The 21,944-nt window shown below is 44.0% G+C and overlaps 1 protein-coding gene across 1 annotated transcript in view; it reads right to left on the bottom strand.

Moving 5' to 3' along the window:
- Positions 1–21,944, bottom strand: part of LOC138164734 (glutamate-rich protein 3-like) — a 130,199-nt gene that overhangs the window by 32,684 nt on the left and 75,571 nt on the right. Inside the window, exon 11 of the mRNA XM_069092705.1 lies at positions 20,160–20,396. Within this exon, the coding sequence (XP_068948806.1) occupies positions 20,160–20,396 (237 nt within the window). The remainder of the gene's footprint in view (positions 1–20,159; positions 20,397–21,944) is intronic.

Genomic DNA, 21,944 nt, shown 5'->3' with positions numbered 1-21,944 from the left:
GAGGGAGGGAGGGAGGGAAGGAAGGAAGGAAGGAAGGAAGGAAGGAAGGAAGGAAGGAAGGAAGGAAGGAAGGAAGGAAGGAAGGAAGGAAGGAAGGAAGGAAGGAAAAGATTATCTGTCCCTCTGCCAGTCTGCCTCCCTGCGGATTGTCTGTCTAGGTCTCTGATTCTCTGATTTCACCAGCAAAGGAAGCGCCCCTGATTCAGATCCACGAAGATTCCAGAGCTGGAGGCACTGAATGGCCCTGTGATTTGGCCAGGCTCCCAAGCCTGCACATGGCAGAAGACAGTCATGGACAAATGACTCTGCTGTGCCCAGAACCCACACGTGATGGGTTTGCAATGTCAGCATCTCTTTAAGCGGTGATTCCTGACATCATCAGTTACTTCATGACTCTGAGCATCCCTGCTGATGCACTCATTCTCAAGAACAAACAAGCATTGTCTACATCCTTTTTTGGTTTGATCGAAGAAAATAACTTTGTCTTAGAAGATCTGAATATGATCACAAGAAGGTAAGCTGATTAGTCCAAGCAAAAATAACCCCCTGACTGCTGTGTTTCCCCCAAACCATCCTGATTATTTATGAAATCAGCAAACTAATCATTCATTGAAAAAATACAAAATTAAGACACCTTTTGATCAAAGCACTGATTCTAGCATACAAACCTTTCCTTTCTTTTTTCACCTCCCCATTCTCCCCACCCCCAATCTGTTTTCTGATTCTGAAGGCTTTTCTGTTTTCAAGAAAATAATCAAGTCTTTCTTGCAGCTGCCACCTCTCTTTCATCAAAGGCTTTCCCTTTCCCCATGTCACAGAGGAATATAAACATCAACGTAATGTTCACATGTACTCTGAGAAAACAGCCCTTTTATGAAGCATGCAAGTGAAAGAAATATAAATGATTGGTGCTTTAAATAGAAAATCTGCCTGGTATAATGGGTACAAAAGATGTATAGAGAACTGGCAGATATCAGTGGGTGGTTTATTCACATCGCGGGTAAACCACAAATCTGGCTTTCAAGTTTACTGAGTTTATTCTACCTACTTGCTTTGTTGATATCAGATCACTCAATTTCAAAGAGTTCAACAAAAATAGAGGTTGGATTGAATGGCCTTAAATTCTCAAAGGAAAGTCATCTTGGAAGGAATGGGAGCCTGTCAACATTGAAATACTGGCAATGCAATCACACGCGAGCTTAACAAGAAAGAAAAAGAAGCATCTCTAAGGAGATGGATGTGGCTACACAGGGAGCTCACGGATGACCACAGAGTTAAAATGGATGTGCAGGAGATGGAAACTTGGGGAGGGACCTGACAGCCACTTGAAGAGTGGTACAGGCCTGAAAGAATGGGGTGAGAAAAGGAAATCCTAGGATGAGCCAAGGCTAAATGTGTGAGGGGAAAGATGATAAACAGAAGAGACAGAACCACCACACAGGAAATATGGGATGGCAAGAAATGACTAAGAAATGGAAGAAGTGCTCAACACCATGGCTTAGCTTCTATTTTTTTTTTATTTTCCTTCCAAGGATAATGATCTTCCTATGGGGGATAATAAAACAAAAATGATCATGAAGAAACCGAAACCCCTGATAATCACTAAAATGTGAAGGGATTATTAACTCACTAGCCATCGATATATCCCAGTCACCTGGTGAGTTCTTAAGGCTCAGAAAGGACTTGGGATAGGGGATCTTTGAAGAATCATGGATAAATGAACTAGAGATGAGCAAAGGGATGGACCTTTTTTTAAAAGGGAAAGGAATGGAGGCAGCTGTTGGGGATCATGGAAAGAGCACCGGGCTTGCATCTCAAAATTTAGTGAATGTGTGACTCTGGGCAAGTCAATGAACCTTTCTAAAGCTCAGATTCTTCATATGTAAAATTGAGTAAGTGATTTCTGGGCTACCTCTCCAGAAGGTGATTGTAAGGATAAAGAACAGAATGCCTGTAAGGTATTTTGACCAATGTATTGTGTTACAGAAATGCCAACTATTAATCTTCTTCAAACTATCAGCTGGCGAGCCTGATGCCAGTTTCTGGAGAACATTCTAGAATGGATGACTAGAGCAGAGTTGTGAGAACTCGAGTCCTGATCAGGTCACAGCAGGAAGGGAGATGCTGGTCCTCATGAGCCTGCTGGGTCATGCTGGACGGTGCACAGAGCCCATTTCTGGCATACAGTAAGCACTTCATAAGTGTTTACAGAATGCTTGAGTTTAGAGGTGGGAAAGATCATAGAAATCATCTACTCTAAGCCCTTCATTTTACAAGTGAGGAAACAGACCCTCCCGTCACCAAACCTCAATCAACAGGACCTTCCTTTGCCTGAGGACAAGCAGATTTAGTTTAGCAGCAGAGTCAGGATTGAAAGTAGAGTTCTTGCCATCCCACCATGCTATTTCCTATTGTGGAAGGCACTCATGAAGCAATCTCTCATGGCAGTCTTCTGAATAAGATATAAATTCAGTATATATATTCAGTGTATATGTATATAGAAAGAGTATAATACACGTATATTTATATATTCAATATGTATATTATATATATATATTCAGTGATACAAATTCAGTTACAGTACAATTACATGGTTCATAAGTGGTTGCAAGTCCAGACAAACAGAAAACTGATCACTGGTTTAAGGCCCAGACAGTAGAGTAGTTCATCCTTTGTAGTCGGTGCACAGTGGGGGGTCCTCCCAGTCCTTGCTGTGCGGCAGACCCATCACCAGGAGATCCCTTCAAGGGAACTCAATGGATCAGCAAGCTTTTATGAGATGTCCGCCACAGACCAGTCACTGCTGTGGGCTGGGGACACCAATACAAAGGATGACAGAACCCTACTTGTAACGAGCTGACATTCTGCTGGAGGATGCAACAAGTGGGAATAAAGAGCACACACCAGAAAGTTATCAAATTCCAATACCTACAAAGTAGTTCAACTCAAGGCAGCTGGAATGGGGGTGGGGAAGACCAGGAAAGGCTTCATGCCAAATCTGGTGCCTGAGCAGCTCCTTAAAGAAAGAGAGGCAGGTGGCTAGGTGGTACAGTGAATGGAGTACTTGCCCTGGAGTCAGGAGGACCCGAGCTCAAATCTGGACTCAGACACTTAACACAAAAACTAGCCATGTGATCTTGGGCAAGTCACTTAACCCCAATTGCCCTACCTTCCCCCCTCCAAAAAAAAAAGCAAAAAAATAAAAAAGAAAGAAAGAGATTAACTCTGCGAGGTGGATGGAAGGAGAAAGTATGTTCCAGGCATGGGAGACAGCCGGTGCAAAGACACATGGATAGGGTTGGGGGGCATTGGTAAGGACCAAAGGAAAGGTCAGTTTGGCTTTAAGAAGTAGAAAGGTGTTTACAGCACATAGAGAGCTGTACTTGGAAGAAGAAAGACCTGAGTTCAAATCTGCCTTTAACCCTTCAGGGTAGTGTGACCCTGGAAAAGACACATTATCTTTTTGCCTCAGTTTCCTCATCTGTAAAAAAAGGGTCAATAATAGCACCATAGACTAATATATGTAAAGTGCTTTGTAAGCCTTAAAGCACCACAAAATTGCGGACTATCATTATCATCACCAGGAAACAAGCCTTGGTGTGGCATCCAAAGGAGTGAGTGGGAAGAGCCATTTTCCTGACAGAGCCATGGCCACAAGCCTAGGATAAGCTGGATGCACCCTGAAGCCGGGAGCCACAAATGGCCAGGGAGGCAGCAGAAGGAGCCGGCTCCTGGCAGAGCTCTCTTGTCACTCAGTCGTCTCCATCATGTCTGACTCTCCGTGACCCCATTCAGGGCTTTCTGGGCAGAGAGACTGGAGGGTGCTCCATTTCCTTCTCCAACTCACTTCACAGATAAGGAACTGAGGCAAACAGGGGGAAATGACTTTCCCAGGGTCACACAGCTAGTAAGTGTCTGAGGCCAGATTTGAACTCAGGTTTTCCTGACTCCAGACTCAGCACTTTTCTCACTATGCCCCCTCGCTGCCGTCTAGAAATCCTGCAGGATCCTCAGGCAAGGTACACGCCACAGGTCTGAACATAGCCACATGTGCTGTGGCAGACCCCGGGACATCAAAAATCCTGGCAGACTTTGGTCTTCCACATCACAACACAACCAGCCTGCTTTGTGTCCCCTGCGAGAAAATCATCATCCCTCTGCAGAAGGTGCATATATGAGCAGCAGAGAGGGGCTGTCTGGGCCATGTCTCTCCATCAGGGAGAGAGGTACCCTGCAGATGCTGGCACCAAATCAACCCTAAGCTAGGACCTTGGGGGCGGGGTTCAGGGCTGTGTCTTGCTTCAGGATGGGGCACAGCAGAAGAGAAGGGACTGTAGCTACAGAGACAGAAGGGACTTTATGACCATCTCAAACATCTTCATTTAACAGGAGAGGAAACCAAAACCCAGGGAAAGTTATGGGACTTACCCAAGGTGTTACTGGGGAGGAAGGGACAGAGTAAGATATTGAAACTCAGAGCCTGTGACTCGTGTCTGAGACTCTTCCACTGCCCCATGCTTGCTTCTCACAGTGTCTCCAGACAATGCCAGAGGCATCTCCACAGCGCTGCAAGACTGGCAAAGAACTTCATGTACATGATCTCAATCAACCTCCACAGTTATCTGGAGTGTGTGTGGTCCATTTGTCTGTATTATTTTGTTTGGTTGGGAGGAGAGTCCTGTGATTTCTCTGGTGTGGGGGAACTCCTGGTGTGAAAACTCCTTCCACAGATACAGATAGTCAGCTCATCTTTAAGGTCTTAAGGTGTTTCTTGTATCTCTGAGAAATGACTCGTCCACATGTGCCTTGACTTCATGGCCAGTAATCCATCCATTACAGCACATGGCTTCTCTTCCGTTATGTGTTTGAGATAACTGAAGGTGCTCCCTATCCCACTGACCAGCCATTAGATGTTAGACTCGTTCCTCGTAATTCTGTTGTGCTTGAAAAAGGCCTTAATTGAATACAACCCTTTCTACGACACTGTCTAGTTTCATTTTTCTAGGGATCATTTTCAAAAGTTGGTGCTAGAGTGGTGTACAGCTAGTTAAACCTGTGTTTGAAAAATCAGCTTCGCAGGTACAAGATGAGGGAGGAATAGCTAGGCACTGGGGTTTTTGTTTGTTTGTTTGTTTTCTGAAAAAGATCCAAGGATTTTAGTGGGACACATGCAAGTCAATATCATGTTATAGCAGCCAAAAAAGCTCACATCACCTTAAGTTCCAGTGACAGGCAGAGGTTTCAGGAATATAGAGATTATGTGTACTCTCTGGAAAGCCTACAGACTGGACATTGGCCTATGTATGCTACCCATAGGCTGGTCTCTGCCCTGGTAAGACCATATCTAATGGATGATTTTTACAGATCTACCATGTTAGGAAGAGGACATTGGGGGGTGGCCAGGTGGCTCAGAGAGTAAGAGCACCGGCTCCAGTGTCGGGATGACCTGGGGATCAAATCCGGGCTCTGATACTTAGCACCACACCCAGAAATAACTGGCCATGTAACCTTGAGCAAGTTACTTAACCTCAATTGCTTTAAAAAAAATTAAAAAAGGAAGAGGACATTGGTAAGTGAAAAGGGCATCAATAGAATGGCCTCAAGTTGGTAAAAAAAAAAAAAAAGGCCTTGGTCCAAGTCATAAGAGGACCAGCTGAGGGTACATGATTCCAGCCTTGAGAAGGGAAGGCTGGGGGCAGGGCTATGAGAGCTGTTGTCACATCTAGGCAGGTTCATCCAGGGGTCCTGCACTCTATCCATGTACCATCTGCTACCTCACCAGGAAAATCTTTGTCCTAATTGGAGGCCACACAAAATGGAAAAGGCTCCTTTGGAAGGTGGCTGTAGGCACCAGCTCCCAGAAGGTGTTCAATCAAACATCAATTAAACAAATGCTTATCTTGCACTCACCTTTACGAGCTATTCTCTTCCCCCTCCCCAACTAGTGTGTAAGCTGCTTGAGAGTAAAGATTGTTTCATTTTTGTTCAGTGTCCTGGTGTCTGGCATGGAGCAGGGCCTTTAAAAAAGCTCATTTGAGAGAACTGAATTCTCAACTTCAAGTCCAATTCACTATCCATTATGCAACTTTTATGCAATTTAGTAGTGTTGGATCAAAGCTGAAAATCCTAATCAGTATGGGGAGCAGGGGCAATTTTTCAGTGACTCACATCAAGTAATTGGTAAGATTTCTATTTATACCATAGCTGAGTGATTATTATTTGTATCCCACGTGTAGGCTGACCCCTCTTGAAGGAAAAGGTAACCTTTTACCTTCTTGAAGTGCCTCTGTGCATTCCAAGTTCTAAAGTACAATGAGGTGTTCTGAAGGGAAACAGAAGCAAGGCTTCACTAGGGGGGAAGGATGGAAGGTGGAAGCAGGAAGATGTCCATCACCAAGAAGGCAGAAGGTGTTACACAAAGTGCCAGCGAAGGAGAAGGGACAGTGAAACACTGGCAACGAGGAGGCAGACACTGTTAGGGTGAAGCCTGTGCTTGCTGTTTAAGCAATGACAGAGAGGAGACAGAGGTTGTTTCTGTTCTATAAGAGACCATCCATGAAGGGTCACAGTGATGAACTTTGGGGATATTTCAGCCCCTGAAAGCTGCTGCATCTATCTGTTGACTTAATAGCATCAAGAGAGAGTTTACTGTCTTCCGAGGTCACATCACCCAGGCATATCAGAGAGCCTTCCAAGACTTACCAGAACAGAGGAGGGCTAGGCACGAATGTGGCTGCCGAATGGAACACAGAAAGTATGACAAAATATTATGCAGTCTTGGGGGAAAACACCTGAAGACCACAGGGGCACAGATTGTGTTTTCCTCACTGCTGACTGACCTTTGAAGGCAAGGGATTCAAAAGCAGAAAAAACATCATTAGGGAAATTCTCATCTGGCTGAGAAGGTAGTATCTGAGAATGGGATCTGATGACAGGTTCCTGGCCAGTGATGGAGTGCACCTAACAAAGGCTGGTAGGAATGTACTTGCTTGGTGTCCTAGGAACAAATGGGGAGTTCTAATAAAAATGGCGGGGGAGGGAGAAGACTGTGTGCATTCAATAAGCTGGATATTATAGGGAGTAACAATAAGGAAAGAACAATAGTGGAGATGCCCACAAGTCCAAGAGAGACAGAAACCCACAAGAGTCGCCACTAGTCAGACCCCCGACTTCAAAAAGCTATATACAATTCTAAAATGGGAAGGCGAGAACAAGTCCAACTCAGGCTCTGATTCAATGAAGAGACAGGGGAGTAAGCACGTGTACAGTACCTTCTATGCGTCAGGCACTGTGCTAAGCACCATTTTTCTTTTTTCACAAATATCACCTCATTTGATCATCACAACAGCTCTGGGAGAGAGAAGCTTGGGACAGTGGCCCCTGCACCCCAGGAGCAGAGCCCAATATTAAAAGCCACAAAATAGGGCAAAAAGCAAAAGAGAACCTCAACCATAGTGAGCTTCTATGGGACAGGGAAGACCAAAACATAAACTCAGGAGAGGACAGCATCCCCACTCTAGTCACATCCAAAACCTCAGAGGAGAGTACGAACTGGTCTCAAGCCCAAAAAGCCTCCTTGGAAGAGCTCAAGGAGGGTTTTAAAAGTTAAAGAAGAGAGGTGGAAGAAGAATTGGGGAAATAAATGAGCAGTATGCAAGTGACAGTCAACAGCTTGGAAAAGGAAGTACCAAATTCCACAAAGAAAACAACTCTTTAAAAAGTAGAACGGGCCAAATGGAAAAGGTACAAAAGATAGACAAGCTAACTGAATAAAATAATTCCTTAGAATTTAGAATTGGACAAGTAGAAGCTAATGAGTCTATGGGACATCAAGAATCAATCAAATAAAGCCAAAAGAATGAAAAAATAGAAGAAAATGTAAAATACCTTATTGGAAACACAAATGAGCTGGGAAAAAAAAAGATCCAGAAGAAATAATTTAAGAATTATTGGACTACCTGATGGCCATCATCAAAAAAAAGAGCCTGGATATCATCTTTCAAGAAATTATCTAGGAAAACTGCCCTGATATGCTAAAACCAGAGGGGAAAATAGCCATTGACAGAATCCACCAATCACCTCCTGAAAGAGATCCCAAAATGAAAACTCCAAGGAATATTGTAGCCCAAATCCAGAATTATCAGGTTAAGGTAAAAATATTATAAGCAATCAAAAAGAAAACAATTTAAATATTGTGAGGCCACAGTCAGGATTGTACAGGACTTAGTAGGAAACTGATTAATTGAAGAGCATTTTCAGAGGAGGGATTCAAAGATGCTGAAGGGTCTTGGGTCCACATCATAACAAGATCAGTTGATGGAATTCATCATATTTAATGTGGAGAAGAGAAGCCTTAGGTTTCCGGTGGGAGGGGGTGAGGTGAGGCGGGAGAGTTGTCTTCAAATATTTCAGGGCTATTATGGACAGGAAGAATTAGACGTCTCCTGCCCAAGAAAATAGATGGAAGTTATAAGAAGGCAGATTTAAGCTTGACGTCAAGAAAACCTTCCTAGGAATGAGAGCTGTCTTCAAGTGGAATGAGCTCCATGGAGCATGTAAAGTCTACCGTACTTGGAGGTCTTCAAGAAGAGAAAGTACAGTCACTTGCCAGGTATGGTAGAGTATGGATTCCATTCTTACATGGCTTGGATCACTGAGGGATCTTCCATCTTTCCATTTCCATGTTTCGCCCCAACAGGGCAGAACTGGCTTCTGGGTGGAAAGTCACCACTCCATCCTAGTATTTGCAATAGAGGATACAAAGAAACCCAGACACAGTTTAACAAACACCCTAGATTTGGGGAAAATAGATCTCCAAGTTTTCAGAAGAAGCATAATCAAGTTCCCCTGGTCCAAACTTCTATAGGAGAAGTCAATCAAGGAGACATGGGCAGTGCTCCAGAATGAAATGTTAAGGATACAATGAGAAAAAATCCCAATGAGGAGGCAAAAAGGGAGGGGTCTAAACAGAACACTGAGGATGCTCAGGAAAGTCACCAATCAGCTTAGATTTCAAAAGAATTGTAATCCATCAACAGTCAATCTGGACAAGCTTATATTGAGTGATTACTGTGCTAAATGCTGAGGGTACAAAGAAGGCAACACACAGTCCTGGCTTTCCAACAACTCACAGTCTAACAAGGAAGACAACATTCAAAGCAAGATGTGCACATAAGAGATATACCACGCAAGTGGGAGGTCGCCTCAGAGGGAGGGTACTACTGAGTTGAAGGGGTTGGATGGGCGAGGATGGAAGGGGTCTTGATGGAATCCAAGGAAGGCACAAAGCAGAGGTGAAGTAAAGAAGATGGAAGAAGGAGCAGGTAAAAAATGATGGATATGAAAGTATAGCACAGTTATAAAAAAAATGCCAGGAATGCTAGTATCAGAATGAGCTGAGGTTGCAAAAGGAAGCTAAAGACAACTTGGGGTTGGGTTTTGTCATAGTTAAAATGGAAGAAAAGAGAGGATCAGAGCAAGACCTCTGCTTGGGGTGGATGGGACATTAATAACTGACAAAAGGGAGGGAAAGGCAGTTAAATTGCTTCCCTTCTGTTTTCTCTGCAAAGAATGACCTTTGCAATAAAAATGGAAGAACCAAAAGAGCTGATGTCCAAGGTAAGTGCAGGTAAACAGAAGAGCCCTGAGCTGTCCTTGATGGGTTCAGATCACTTAATCCGGTGGATGAATTGTTAGGTGCTGAAAGTCCTGGCAAATGTGACTGCTCAGTCACTATGCGTGGTGCTTGAAGGATCATGGGACACAGGAGAGATCCCATAAAACAGCAAGTTTGTCCTGGATTTCAAGAAAAATTAGCCTGAAAACTCTAAACCAGTGAACATGACTTCAGGTCACTGAAAAATCTAAAACAGAATTTTTTAGATGCAGCAAATATTTAGAAAAAGGAGTCATATTGGCACCACACTCCCAAAAGATTAATCAACATGCCAGTGAGCCAACAAGTATTTAACACATAGTATGTGCACTGTCACTTATGAGAACTTGGGACACAAGGAGCTTCCAGTCTGAGAAGGGAGACAACATGCAAACATCTATGTACAAATAACACATAGCTGGGGTAAGCTGGGGGCAGACTCCGACAGAAGGCAGGAAGATTAAAGGAAGGCTGGGAAGCCTTTGCACAGAAGGTAGGACTTCAGCTGAGCCGTGAAAGAAGCCCAGGAAGCTAGGAGGCAGTGAGAAGGGTGCACCTTCCAGGCAAAGTGGGAAGCCAGTGAAAACACTCGGGTTTGGGAGATGGAGTGTGGTGTGAAGGAACGACAGGGAACCAGAGCCACTGAACCGTAAAGTGTATGGAGGGGAGTATGGAAGCAAAAGCCTGAAAAGGGAGGAAGAGGCCAGGTTATGAAGGGCTCTAAAAGCCAAACAAAGGATTTTCTCTGTGATCCTGGAGGTAATAGGGAGCCACTGCAGTTTCTTGAGTATGGTCAGAGCTGCACTTTAGGAAGATCATTTAATAGCTGAGTGTGAAGTGAGGGGAGAGCGGAAGCAGAAAGCACACACAGGATATCAGTACAAGGGCCCAGGTGGGAGGTGACAAGGGAAGCATCAGAGGAGGGAAGGGGGCACATAGAACTTATAGGTCATAACACCCAGCCCTAACTAGGGCCTGGATGGGGAGGTGAGAGAGCAAGGAGTCGATGGCACCTGGAAGGGAAGCTGAATGACCAGAAGGCAGTCTCCATGGCAATAGGAAAGCTGGAAGTAAGGGAGGGCTGGGGAAATATCTGACAGCTTCCATTTCAGATATGATGAAGCTTATGGTGCTTAAGATGCATCTAGTTCAAAATGTCTAATAGGCAGCTGGAAATGTGAGGAGGGGTCAGGAGAGAGATCAGGGCTGGGCAAGTAGATCTGAGAATCATCAGCACAGAGAATGGAAACCATGGGAGCTCAGGAGACCACAAGGGAAAGAGAAATGGTGGAGAGAGCCCAGGACAACCCGTGTGACAGCCATGGTAAGCTGGAGATCCGGCAAGGAGATTGAAGGAGCGGTCAGTGAGGTGGAGAGCCAGGAGAGGGCAACGGGATGAAAACCTGAAGCAAATATCAAGGGAAAAAAGGGTGCTTAGCAGATATCCTCGTGCTGATATCCTGTGTGTGCTTTCTGATTCCGCTCTCCCCTCACTTCACACTCAGCTATTAAATGATCTTCCTAAAGTGCAGCTCTGACCATACTCAAGAAACTGCAGTGGCTCCCTATTACCTCCAGGATCACAGAGAAAATCCTTTGTTTGGCTTTTAGAGCTGCAGGAGTGTCTAGAGGGTGAATATTAAGAAAGGGCCATTGGATTTGGCAATTAAGAGATGATTAGGAACTTTGGAGGGAGCAGGTTTGGTCAGACACTGACAGAAGCAAGACATAGGAGAGGAGTGAGAAGACAGGAAGCAGCGATTGTAGAGGTTTGGCCACAGAAAGGAGGTGTAAGAGAGGATAGCTAAAGGGGATGCACAGGTCAAGGGAGGGTATTGGGGGGACTGGAGATTAGTGGCAGAATAGGAATAACAAAGGGCACAAGCGCTCAAAGGGACCGGGAAGGGAAGAGGGGTCACTAGCATACATAGTGGCATGTGCCTTGGGGAATGTAAATTTAGCTTACCTAGCAACGCTTTTATGGATCTTAATTCTTGGGGTACAGATGGGAAAATGTGAACTAGATTAGTTGGATTCAGGATTGAATAGCTAGACTCGAAAGGAGTCATTAATGACTCAACATGAACACGGCAGGTGCCATCAGCGGACCATCCATCCCAGGGACCAGGACTTAGCTTTGTGATGCTTTCACATTGTTTTCCAAAAAATTGGATAATGATGGGAGATGGCATCGTCGTCCAATCTGCAGGTGAAAGAAAGCTGAGAGGCCCAGCAAAAAGCACAGGACCTCAAAAGATTCTGATATGCCAAAGCCCCAGAGGAAACCTAATGAGACAAAATTCAATGTAGATAGATGTGAAGTCTTAGAAATAGGTTCAAAAATCAGCTTTACACGTAGAGCATGAAGGAGGCATGGTTAATTAGCAGCTTTTCTTTAAGAAGTTGGAGAGGGTATCACTGAGCTACAAACTCATTACAAGTCAGCAGTGTGATACAGAAGTCACAAGGGTGATGCAATCACGGACCCTACAAAGAGAAACCTAGTTTCTCAAAGTCTAATGGGCTGCCTTCAAGATGAAACTGGGCAGCGACTGGTAGGGCAGATGACAGAAGCTGTTGGAGAGGAGTTGGACAGATGGCCAGGGAGGCAGCTTCCAACTCTCAAATTGAGTTTTTTCTGTGATGTAGGGATATTCAACATGAAGATGATCCCAGAGAACGTAAGAATTTTTGTCATATATCCAGAGAGAATGGGGAGAAGAGGAAAATTTAGAATTAATATCAGAGGAAACTTCCTTAATTTGGGGCAAGGGCAAGAAGGGAGTAGCACTGTGATTTCATTTTGTGGACCTCTGATTCCTCTACTAATGCAAAGCAGAACATTTCCAGTCATGTAGAGAAGAGCACTGACCCTGAGAGTCAATGGCTTGCCCCAGGTCATGCAGCCAACGTATGGGAAAAGTGTGGTGGGAACTCAGGTCTTCCTAGAGGCCAGGTCTCTACCTGCTACCTTATGGGGTTTCCAACTATAGCTCAGCAGCAGTGTGCTGGGCCATCCAGAGGAATGGTTGAAGCCTTCCAACAGGGGCTTGATGACTTGTCAGGCAGGGAATGATGGGTTTTCATTCTAGGAGACCCTTTCCAACTTTCCAGTTCTGTTATTTGATTTGGGGAGTCAGAAAAAAGGATTCCTAGAGCTGGATTCTGGATGGGGTATGTAGAGAAGGGTCACTAAGCCAAAGTCAGAGACTGAGATCAAAATACAAAAATAAGGCATGGCTTGATCACTGTCAACTGAATTTGCACACCCATGGGGTAATGTGGCCTGTGGGCTATGCTCCCCCACAGGTGCACCTTCCCTTCTCTCATGCTACTAATGATTCCCACCTGTGCTGGCACCGAGGCATAGAGAGGTGGAGGCTGAAGCCTCTGCAGTCTTTCCAATGATTGGGAAAGAGAGCAGGACACAGTGGAAGAAGGACTCCATGGGGAAGGACGTGAGCTCTTATATACCTTAAATGCCTCTTATGCTACCTTGAGCACCTTCATGTCTCTGAACCGGTTTCTTTCTATAAAATGGGTTTGCATAAACCTGGCCTGTTTCATGGCTGTTGCGGGGGGCGGGGGGGAGTGTTGGCGGGCAGGAGAAATCAAATGAGAAAATGTACATGGAAACTCTTTGTGAAATGTTATATTTATACAAGTAGAAATAATTTCTCATGTGTCCTGCAAAGCCTTTACAACTCCAATATTTATCACTATTTCTTCAATACTTTAGGTATTTAGGTGTTTACATCAGTGCAAGAATTCCCTTCCCTGATGAAGACTGAAAATCTTTATGACTTAGAAGATGATATTTGAGAAAAACTCTAAAAAAAAAAAGATAAAATTAAATTAATCATCCTTTGGTTGACCACGTTGTAAACCTCACAGAACTTCTGTAGGTGGGTCCTTGAAAGATGCAGCAGTTTTTCCAGCCTATCATGGGTAAGGGCTTGACAGCACTGTACCACCATTGGCAGAGCCTCAGAGAGCCCAGCCGAATGGAGCGAGTCCTTGAAAACAAAGGACAGCATTTTATGAAGTGGAGAGGAGCCATTGGGAAAACAAACAATTGTTTGTTTTTAACTATCAATAAAGTATTTTGAGAGTAGAAATTCATTTCAAGACTTGATAACATTTTTTTTTAAGCAATTGGGGTTAAGTAACTTGCTGAAGGTTACACGGCCAGTTATTTCCAGTTGTGGTGCTGAGTATCTGAGCTGGGATTTGATCCAAATCATCCCATCACTGGAGCCCGTGCTCTTACTTGCTGAGCCACCTGGCTGCCCCAAGATTTGATAACATTTTAAGATATACTGCACTCCTTAAATAAACAAAAGCTGACAAAAAGCAGTTGTGCCTACAAACCAAATTCTCAGTCATAGATGGGTCTTAGGTACCTTCTAATAAGCCTCACTGTGATTATTGCAAACCCAGGTGAGGTTGAATTTGTATCACTAATAGATTGAGCAGGAATTCTAATGAGGAAAATTGAGAGTTTCTTGGACCCACAAAAGTCAAGTTTTCCTGACATTGTCTCAGTACTTCAATCTCTAACTTAAAATGAATTCCAAGGATATTAGGAACATGATAAATAGATAGATAGACAGACACAGATAGATAGATAGATGGATTAATAGATAGATGGATAGATAAGTAGATAGATGATAGATATGTACATATATAATATAATAATAAAATATTTAATGTAATATGTAATATATACACATATCTGTGTATGCATATATGTGTGTATTCAAATTTAAATAAAAACAGGTGCAAATTGAATTTCTGTATTGCTTGTCATCTGGAATTCCATAAAATTATGGTTTCCTTCATTAGTGAGATTATAATTAATTAAATAGTATTTATTAAACACCTCCTGTGCTTCATATTATGATGATATGAAAACAATCCACAATTGGCCCTCCCAAATACTTGACTGACTGAAATTTTAATAAAGGAAGACTCACATGTACATGTACAGATACGTGATATATGCATAGGAATCCATTTGGGCTTGGGGCACTAGTGACTGGCTGGGGATGGGGATCAAGACAAGCCCCATGTAGGAGTGGAACCTGAGGCAATCCTTGGTGAGAGTTAGCAATTCTAAGATGCTGAGGAGGGAGGATATTGAGGGTATGAGGAAAGGCACAGAGATGGGTGGTTGAACATCACATACGAGAAGTCGGGTCAACAAGCATTAAGTGCTTACTACATGCCAGGTGCCGGGCTAAGCTCTGGAGAGATGAAGAAAGGCAAAGAGAGAGTCCCTGCCCTCCAAGAGATCAAATTCTAATGGAGAAGGCAATTATAAATAAGTAAGTAGATAACAGAATAAGCACAGAGTGATGGAAGGTAACCTCAGAGAAGAAGACATTGACAGCTTAGGGGACCAGGATTTCTGGTGCATGGGCTATCTGAGCTGAGTCTATACAGTGGCCAATTGTGCTACAACCTAGAATATCTAGAGAACGGGAGAAGTAGTAAGCCTAGAAAGGTAGACTGGAGCCAGACCCTGAAGGGCTTTGAGTACCAAAGACAAGGGGCATTCGGTCCTGGAGGCCATGAGATCCCTGGGGGATGAGGGAGAAGACATAATTAGACCTGCTTTAGAAATATCACCTGGGAAAAAGTGAAGGATGGGTTGGAAAGGGGAAAGACTTGAAACAGAAAAACCAGTTAGAAGCAACAGACTTCCTAAGAGGGGATGACAGTCTAAAGTTGCAAGATCAACCATAAGAGTGAGAGGAGATGACAAGGGATGGGTATATAGAATGATGGCTCCTAGGCTATGGAAGGGAGGAGGATGGGAGGGACGGGGAAGAGCCAAGGTTGACAGTGAGCTTAGAAACCTGGGCAACAGTAAAAAGGGAAGTTTGAAGAATCTGAAGACCTGATGGTAAGGATCTTCTGTTGGTCATCTAGATTTTGAAAAGTCTGCACGACTTTCAGTGGAAACTATAGGCATGTGGTGCTGCAGGCTAAGGAGAGAGGCAAAGACCAGATGTAGAAATCTGGCAGTCATCTAGAAAGAGACAGAAATCAAACCTATGGGGAAAATGCGATTAGATTCGATTAGGGATTCGATCATTACATGTTGTGTGTTGTGCTTACATCTGTAATGGTCAGTGAGTGATTTGGTCAATCCAACCCAAACTGAAACCTTCACCAGGTCACTTTGATCAGATTTTACTAATTATGTAAATGGGCAGCACAGCGACTTCATTTCGATGAGGCATGTGAACAAAATTCTAAAACCCACTAGAATATACTTGTGTATCAGGCATCGCTCTCTTGAAGAATTTGGCTTTGATGAGGTAAAAAGATCCATAGATGGAAAATGTTGGTCAAAACATCTATAACAATCTGCTTTCTCCATCAGGGACAGCAGAGTCAGCATTTGGGTTCTGTCCCCAGTGTTCTTTAAGAGGGAGTAGAAATAGTAATAAAGCAAACAAAGATGGGAAAAACATATACACCAGATAAAGCAAATACATGCCAAGTTCATGCTGGGGAGGGAGGGGAAATTTTTGATATTTAAGAGAAGAGGAGGATACCAAACCCTTAGAATGACTGACTAACAACTACCTACGGAAAAAAATGACCACATCCCTTGTTATTGACACACACACACCTAAGCTTTTATCTCACCTAAATCTTTACAAGAACCCCCCTCCATATGATGATGAGGGCACAAGGAGGGAACAGGCAGGATTTCCAAAACGCCCACACACGTGTTTACAGTCACAGTGTTCACTCTAAGGTATGTAAAGGATTTTTTTTTTAAATCTGGCAGCAGTTAGTATTTGCTGACTATAAAAAAAAGGTTTTAGAGAAGCCTGGGGAAAAGCATTGCCTTCTCTCTCCTCTAACAGGGTCGCTTGCATTCATTATTAAGAAGAACTGCATTTCTATAGCATTGTAAGGTGAGTGCATCTCCTCTATAAATATCACCTCATTTTGTCCTCAAGACAATCCTGCAGCACAGATGCCATCATTATCCCCATTCACCAATGATGGAGCTGAGGCAGACAGAGATGAAGTGTCGTACCCAGGGGCACACAGCTAGTGCACATCTGAGGCTGGACTGGAACTCAGGCCTTCCTGACTCTGGATGGACTAAATGAACTCTCAAGTCCTGTCCAGCTCTATAAATCATGGTCCTTTGGTCCTATGTAAGACAGAGATATTTTAGTTTAACCACCCTTTGGTGACTGGTATCAAATGAACCCTAAGACAGGCAAAGGAATAATCACCGACAGAAAGGGAGTGCTGCGCCGTGGAGGAGACACCATGTGATACCCAAATGGAAATGGGCTCCTAGCGAGTGCAGGGAGGTCCTCTCGGTTTACCCATCTGTGAGAACACTGGGCCTCTTCCAAACTCAAGAGTTTGGCCTAAATGTCCCAAAAATGACTTAAATAGTCTGAAGAGGGGAAAAAAGTAGCAGATGATGTCCTGTTGTCTAAACCATATTTTGCAGCTGGATGAGCATGCGCCAAAGTGTTCCACTAGTCTACAAAGCTTGAAAAGATGATACAGATTAGATAAAACTGGGATCAGAAACAAATGGGACAAAGACAACAGACTGCCCTGTTCTTGGAAAACTGTTCTGCAATTTACTAGAAATCAGCTCCTTGAGGAAGTACAAAAGGCCCATCTTCTTCTTCCCGATTGTCCCAGTGATGCCATGTGGCTACAGCACCTGCCTGATCACTGGTCCTTCTCCAGATCGGGGCCCCACTCTCGCCCCCCACAGCCCATTCTCTACAGCCTTCCAGCAATGGGGCCCTGCATATGGACCAAGTGATAGTGCAAGCCGTCACATCTGCCCACTCTCTCTACTCCAGAACACATCTCCATTCTAGATCTCTGGTCAGCCCCTTACAAATGTTGGGGATCCACTCCCTCCAAGACAATCCTAATCTCTCCTTTCTGGTATGATAAGCCTCCTTAGTGGGGAAAACAGAGGCAAAGCATGGGGAAGCTCTGCCTTCTCCACACCCATGTGCCTCAAAGCAGCAGCACTCGCCCTTTGGTGATAGATCTGTCCCCCAATATAGAGAAAGTTATCTTTGTGTAAACAGTCTCAAGACGGTTTGTTTGCTTTCTGAGCTGTGGCGCTCTGGACGCACTTTAGTCTCCCCTTCTTGCCATTGTCAGTCTGCCTTGTGAAATCTATGCTGATATGTTCCCTAGACACCCACAGCACTCCTTTTAGACCACTCCCCGCCAGAATTGGCTTTGTGTCTTTACATTTCCATTAAAAAGAGCTTCCCATCCCTCCTGGGTTGGATTTCCTTATAGAATTTTAGGCTGTGGAATGCCACCTAGAGCTTTTCTGAACCCCAGAATGTCTCTTGTACTAAAATCTAGAGTGCATGCTGGCCCACCCTTGGCTTTATGTTTTCTTTGTCACAAACTTCCAAAGAGAGGAATCACTCTCCACCCTCAGTGCTAATGTCTCCCATCCCAGAAACCAGGCCCTCCTTGTCAGGGAAAATGAAGTGCAGAAAAGAAATTTCTCTCATTTGTTCCTCCACCCTTTGAAGAATGAAATTATCATAAAAACAAGTCAGGAATTTTTCAGCTTCTCTTCTCAAGAGAAACGTGTTCTCCAGCCGAAGCCTGGGTAATTTCTGTCCATTATCACTACCACATTATGCATCCAGGCCAAGTTTGGGATATCTTGCCTGCATCACTTATCTATTCCCTCTTCCTGGCCAGGTGGTAACTAGTGTTCTTGGATGCCAACATCATTTCTATCTCTGTGTATATGTTCTTCGCTCAAAATCTCTTTACCATGATTCCTTGGAGAGACAGAGAGAAACAAAGAGAGACATGCAGAAACAGGGATAAGAGGAGATAGGGGAGACAGAGAGATAGAGAACCAGAGATGGGACGGGGGAGAGAGACAAAGAGAGAGACAGAAAGAAAGAGAGGGAGAGAGAGACAGACACAGAGAGAAAGGCAGAGAGAATGTGCATTATTTAGGGTCATGCATTTGTGGCTGGTTCCTTTCTTGGATTTTGTCTCCTATGGATTTCTGAAAGTTTCCTCCCATTATTCCTGCATTTGCTACTGTCTGTGGCTTCCTTGTTTAGTGGCTATATGCAGGCAATATTGTCCTCTCCATCCATCTCCAACCCTGCTCCCTTCATTTTCAGTAGAAAGTGTTTTTTGCTGTTTAGTTTTTAGGAAACAGACAAATGAGCTGGAGAGCACACAGAGGAGGGTTTGATAAAGGGTATCAAGACCATGTCATACAGCAGTGATCAAAGCAATAGGGGAGAGAATGAGAGCCGCGATCAGTCTCTGATGGACTTTGAGGAAGACAAGGGTTCTGTTTTGTGTGATGGATACAAGCAGCAAAGAACCTTGAATTTGATTTCAGAGGGGAATTACTTGCTAGGAGTAGAGGCGGCTGCATGGGAAGGTCATGGATTGTCCCTCACCAAAGGTCATTGAGAAAAAGGGTCTGATGGGTTGTCAGACATGTCGTAGAGGAGGGCTTTACAAAGCTATGGGTTGGCCCAGTTGGGATGGGGTCCCTCCAATGCTGAGGCTCCATAATGTTCTAGAACATTCCTTCTGCCTTGCTCCACAGTGTACAAGAACGTGGACCGAGCAATGCGGGGTATGGTAAGGTGGAAGGAGGCTTGGCAACCATCACAGCTATCTAAGAGGTCCTCAGAACACAGTGAGCCCCCTGAACTTGCCAGTACCCAGAGGCCGGGTCACCAGGTCACAAGGGTTTTCTATTAGGGGCCCTAATATTGGGACACCAGCAACTAGATAACATCTAAGTCTCCCCATGAGGAATCTCAGGAAGACCAGCTGGTTGGATGGTGTGGAACATGCACCGCATGTGTGGAGGGGCTTCAGGTGACGAGTCTAGAAACACAATTCTGAGTTCCACGGGGAAGACGTGCAAAGACCTTGCTAAGCCTAAGATTTACATTTGTCCAACTTTTATTGTTTATGCTATGATTGCTCCCACAATTCTGGGGAGGGAGAGGTATAAGCTGGACAAACATGAGTTCCATTAAACAGATGAGTGAACTGAGACTGTGATTTTCCTGAATTGGCACCACGCTGGGGCTGGAGCCCACAGCTCATGATGCTAAGGTCTCCCAGCTGTGCTGGGCTGCCTGTAAATCACTGGTCGTGTTCACTCATGCCATCATCCTCCTGTGATAAACTTCTTCAGTGTAGAAGCACCCGACATAGAAGATAGAAGTCACAGAGGGATTGTTCCTCCTCACTGAATTCATCCCCTCAGTTTCTAGGTAAGGCTCCGCCCAGAAACTAGCCACACGTCGTCTACCTAATCCATCAATGGACATGAGTTATCATGGGTCCAATTTACATAAAGTGGCTGCTAGGAACCTGTAAAGAGCCCATTTTACTTTTGGTCAAAAGTATGAAAAATGGGAAAATTCCATCTCTATGTTAAGAATTAAGCCGTTACATCCCGCATTTAAAAGAAGCTAACCTTGTTTGGCGTCCTCCGGGTCATCATCCGAGCACCCATCAATCTCGTATTTCATATAATTGGAGGTTTCTCGTATTTCCTGGAATGAAGTTTCACTCTCCTTTTCATGGTCTAAATTATCTTTTTCATCATCTGAGGGTGACTTTGACCTTCCATTCATTTGATCATCGGTCTGTCCGTCTTCATTAACTTTCTCATTTGATTTCTCGTCATCAACTTCAAAATCTTCATCATAGTCTGAGGAAAGAAAGCCTTCGCTTAGAGGCTGGAAATAGAATCCCTCGCACTGACCCTATTTCAATTTAATGAGGGTTTTGACTTCATTAGTCCCTGCTTCTCTTTGCCTTTATCCCCTTCTTTTTCACACAATTAGTGGACACAGGAGAAACTGTGTGGCGCTAACAACAAATGATGGGTGATCGCAAGCTAATACACAGCCGCCAGCAGTGAAACAAGAAAGCCCAACGCCAAGACCGAAAGCAGACGGAGGGTCATTTTGAAATGGACACAGGCCATTACAATGAATAAAGTGGACAAAGGAAGGCAATGATAGGGAAAAAATAAATGAGAGAGAAATTAAAAACGAAATGAACAGACTCATAATAATAAGAGTTAATTTGGAAGCTGAGCAACAGAGTACTTTTTATGAAAGATGAGCAAAATATTTGGATATCAAATTAATGAATAGAGAAGTGGAAAAATTCAATTAATCAGGTCTAAAGGCACTAGGGAGGAATGTGGCCAATATTATCTATTCTTTGGGAAATAAGTGGACACCAAAAAGAAAAAAAGGAATTAGGAAGCATATCTCATTCGGAATGAAAATCGTACCCATTACCCAGCCCTCTAACAAATGAAATAATTCTATTTCAAAGCTGGACCTTCTCAGAAAGTAAAATATTCCTATTACGGCCACTAATTTGCTACATTCTCCTCAGAGAGGCAACAAATCCATGGCAGGAAAGGAAATTGTCACATCAGATAAACTCAAGCTGTCTCTGGTGGCCGTAATTTTTCACCTTTCAGATTTAATTGTCCGCCTGCTTCTTTCCACCCACATTTTTTAAATGTTGAAATGACAACATGCCAAGGAAAGAAAGCAAAGGGCTCTCGTGTGGAACCAATTAAGCAAATAAACAATTATCCATAAAAATGAAAATGAGAGAAGGAAGTGCCAGCCTTGGTTTGGATATTAGGGGAGTGTCACTCTGGGCCTTTTACAAGGGTGGGGACTGACCCCACTGGATGAGTTGGGAGCTACACATTTCCTGCAATGCAAAGAACTTAATTATCAAAACCAAAAAAAGGCAGTAAATCTCAACACATTAGGAAAGCCACACTAATTCAGACAACCCTGTAAAGCAGCATCAGGAGAAAAATATCAGAGTTGACAGAAAGAGATCCAGGGCAGCTAAATTATGCTGTGGATAGAGCACTGACCCTGGATTTGGGAGGACCTGAGTTCAAATCCAGCTTTAGACACTTGATACTTACTACCCATGTTACCCTGGGCAAGTCACTTACCCAACTGCCTTTCAAGGGGCAGGGGGAGAGAGAGGGAGGAACAGAGGGAGGGGGAGAGACAGAGACAGAGAAAGAGAAGAGAGGGGGTGAGAGAGAAGGGAGAGAGAGAGATAGGCAGATGCTACCTCAGTGACTTCTTCACCACTTGCCCTAATCTCTCCTCTTTCAGCCTCATTATACACAGGCCCCCAAACAGGCCTTCCTGCTGGTCTTCACAAAAGACGCTTCCTGCCTCCCAACTCTGCACGGGCCTTCACAGGG

The sequence above is a fragment of the Petaurus breviceps genome, unplaced genomic scaffold (assembly GCF_028583685.1).
Source record: "Petaurus breviceps papuanus isolate PSGF00001 unplaced genomic scaffold, PetGlider_PUasm1.0 207, whole genome shotgun sequence".
In the NCBI taxonomy this organism is placed as follows: Eukaryota; Metazoa; Chordata; class Mammalia; order Diprotodontia; family Petauridae; genus Petaurus; species Petaurus breviceps.
This window is presented reverse-complemented; position numbering and strand designations above follow the sequence as displayed.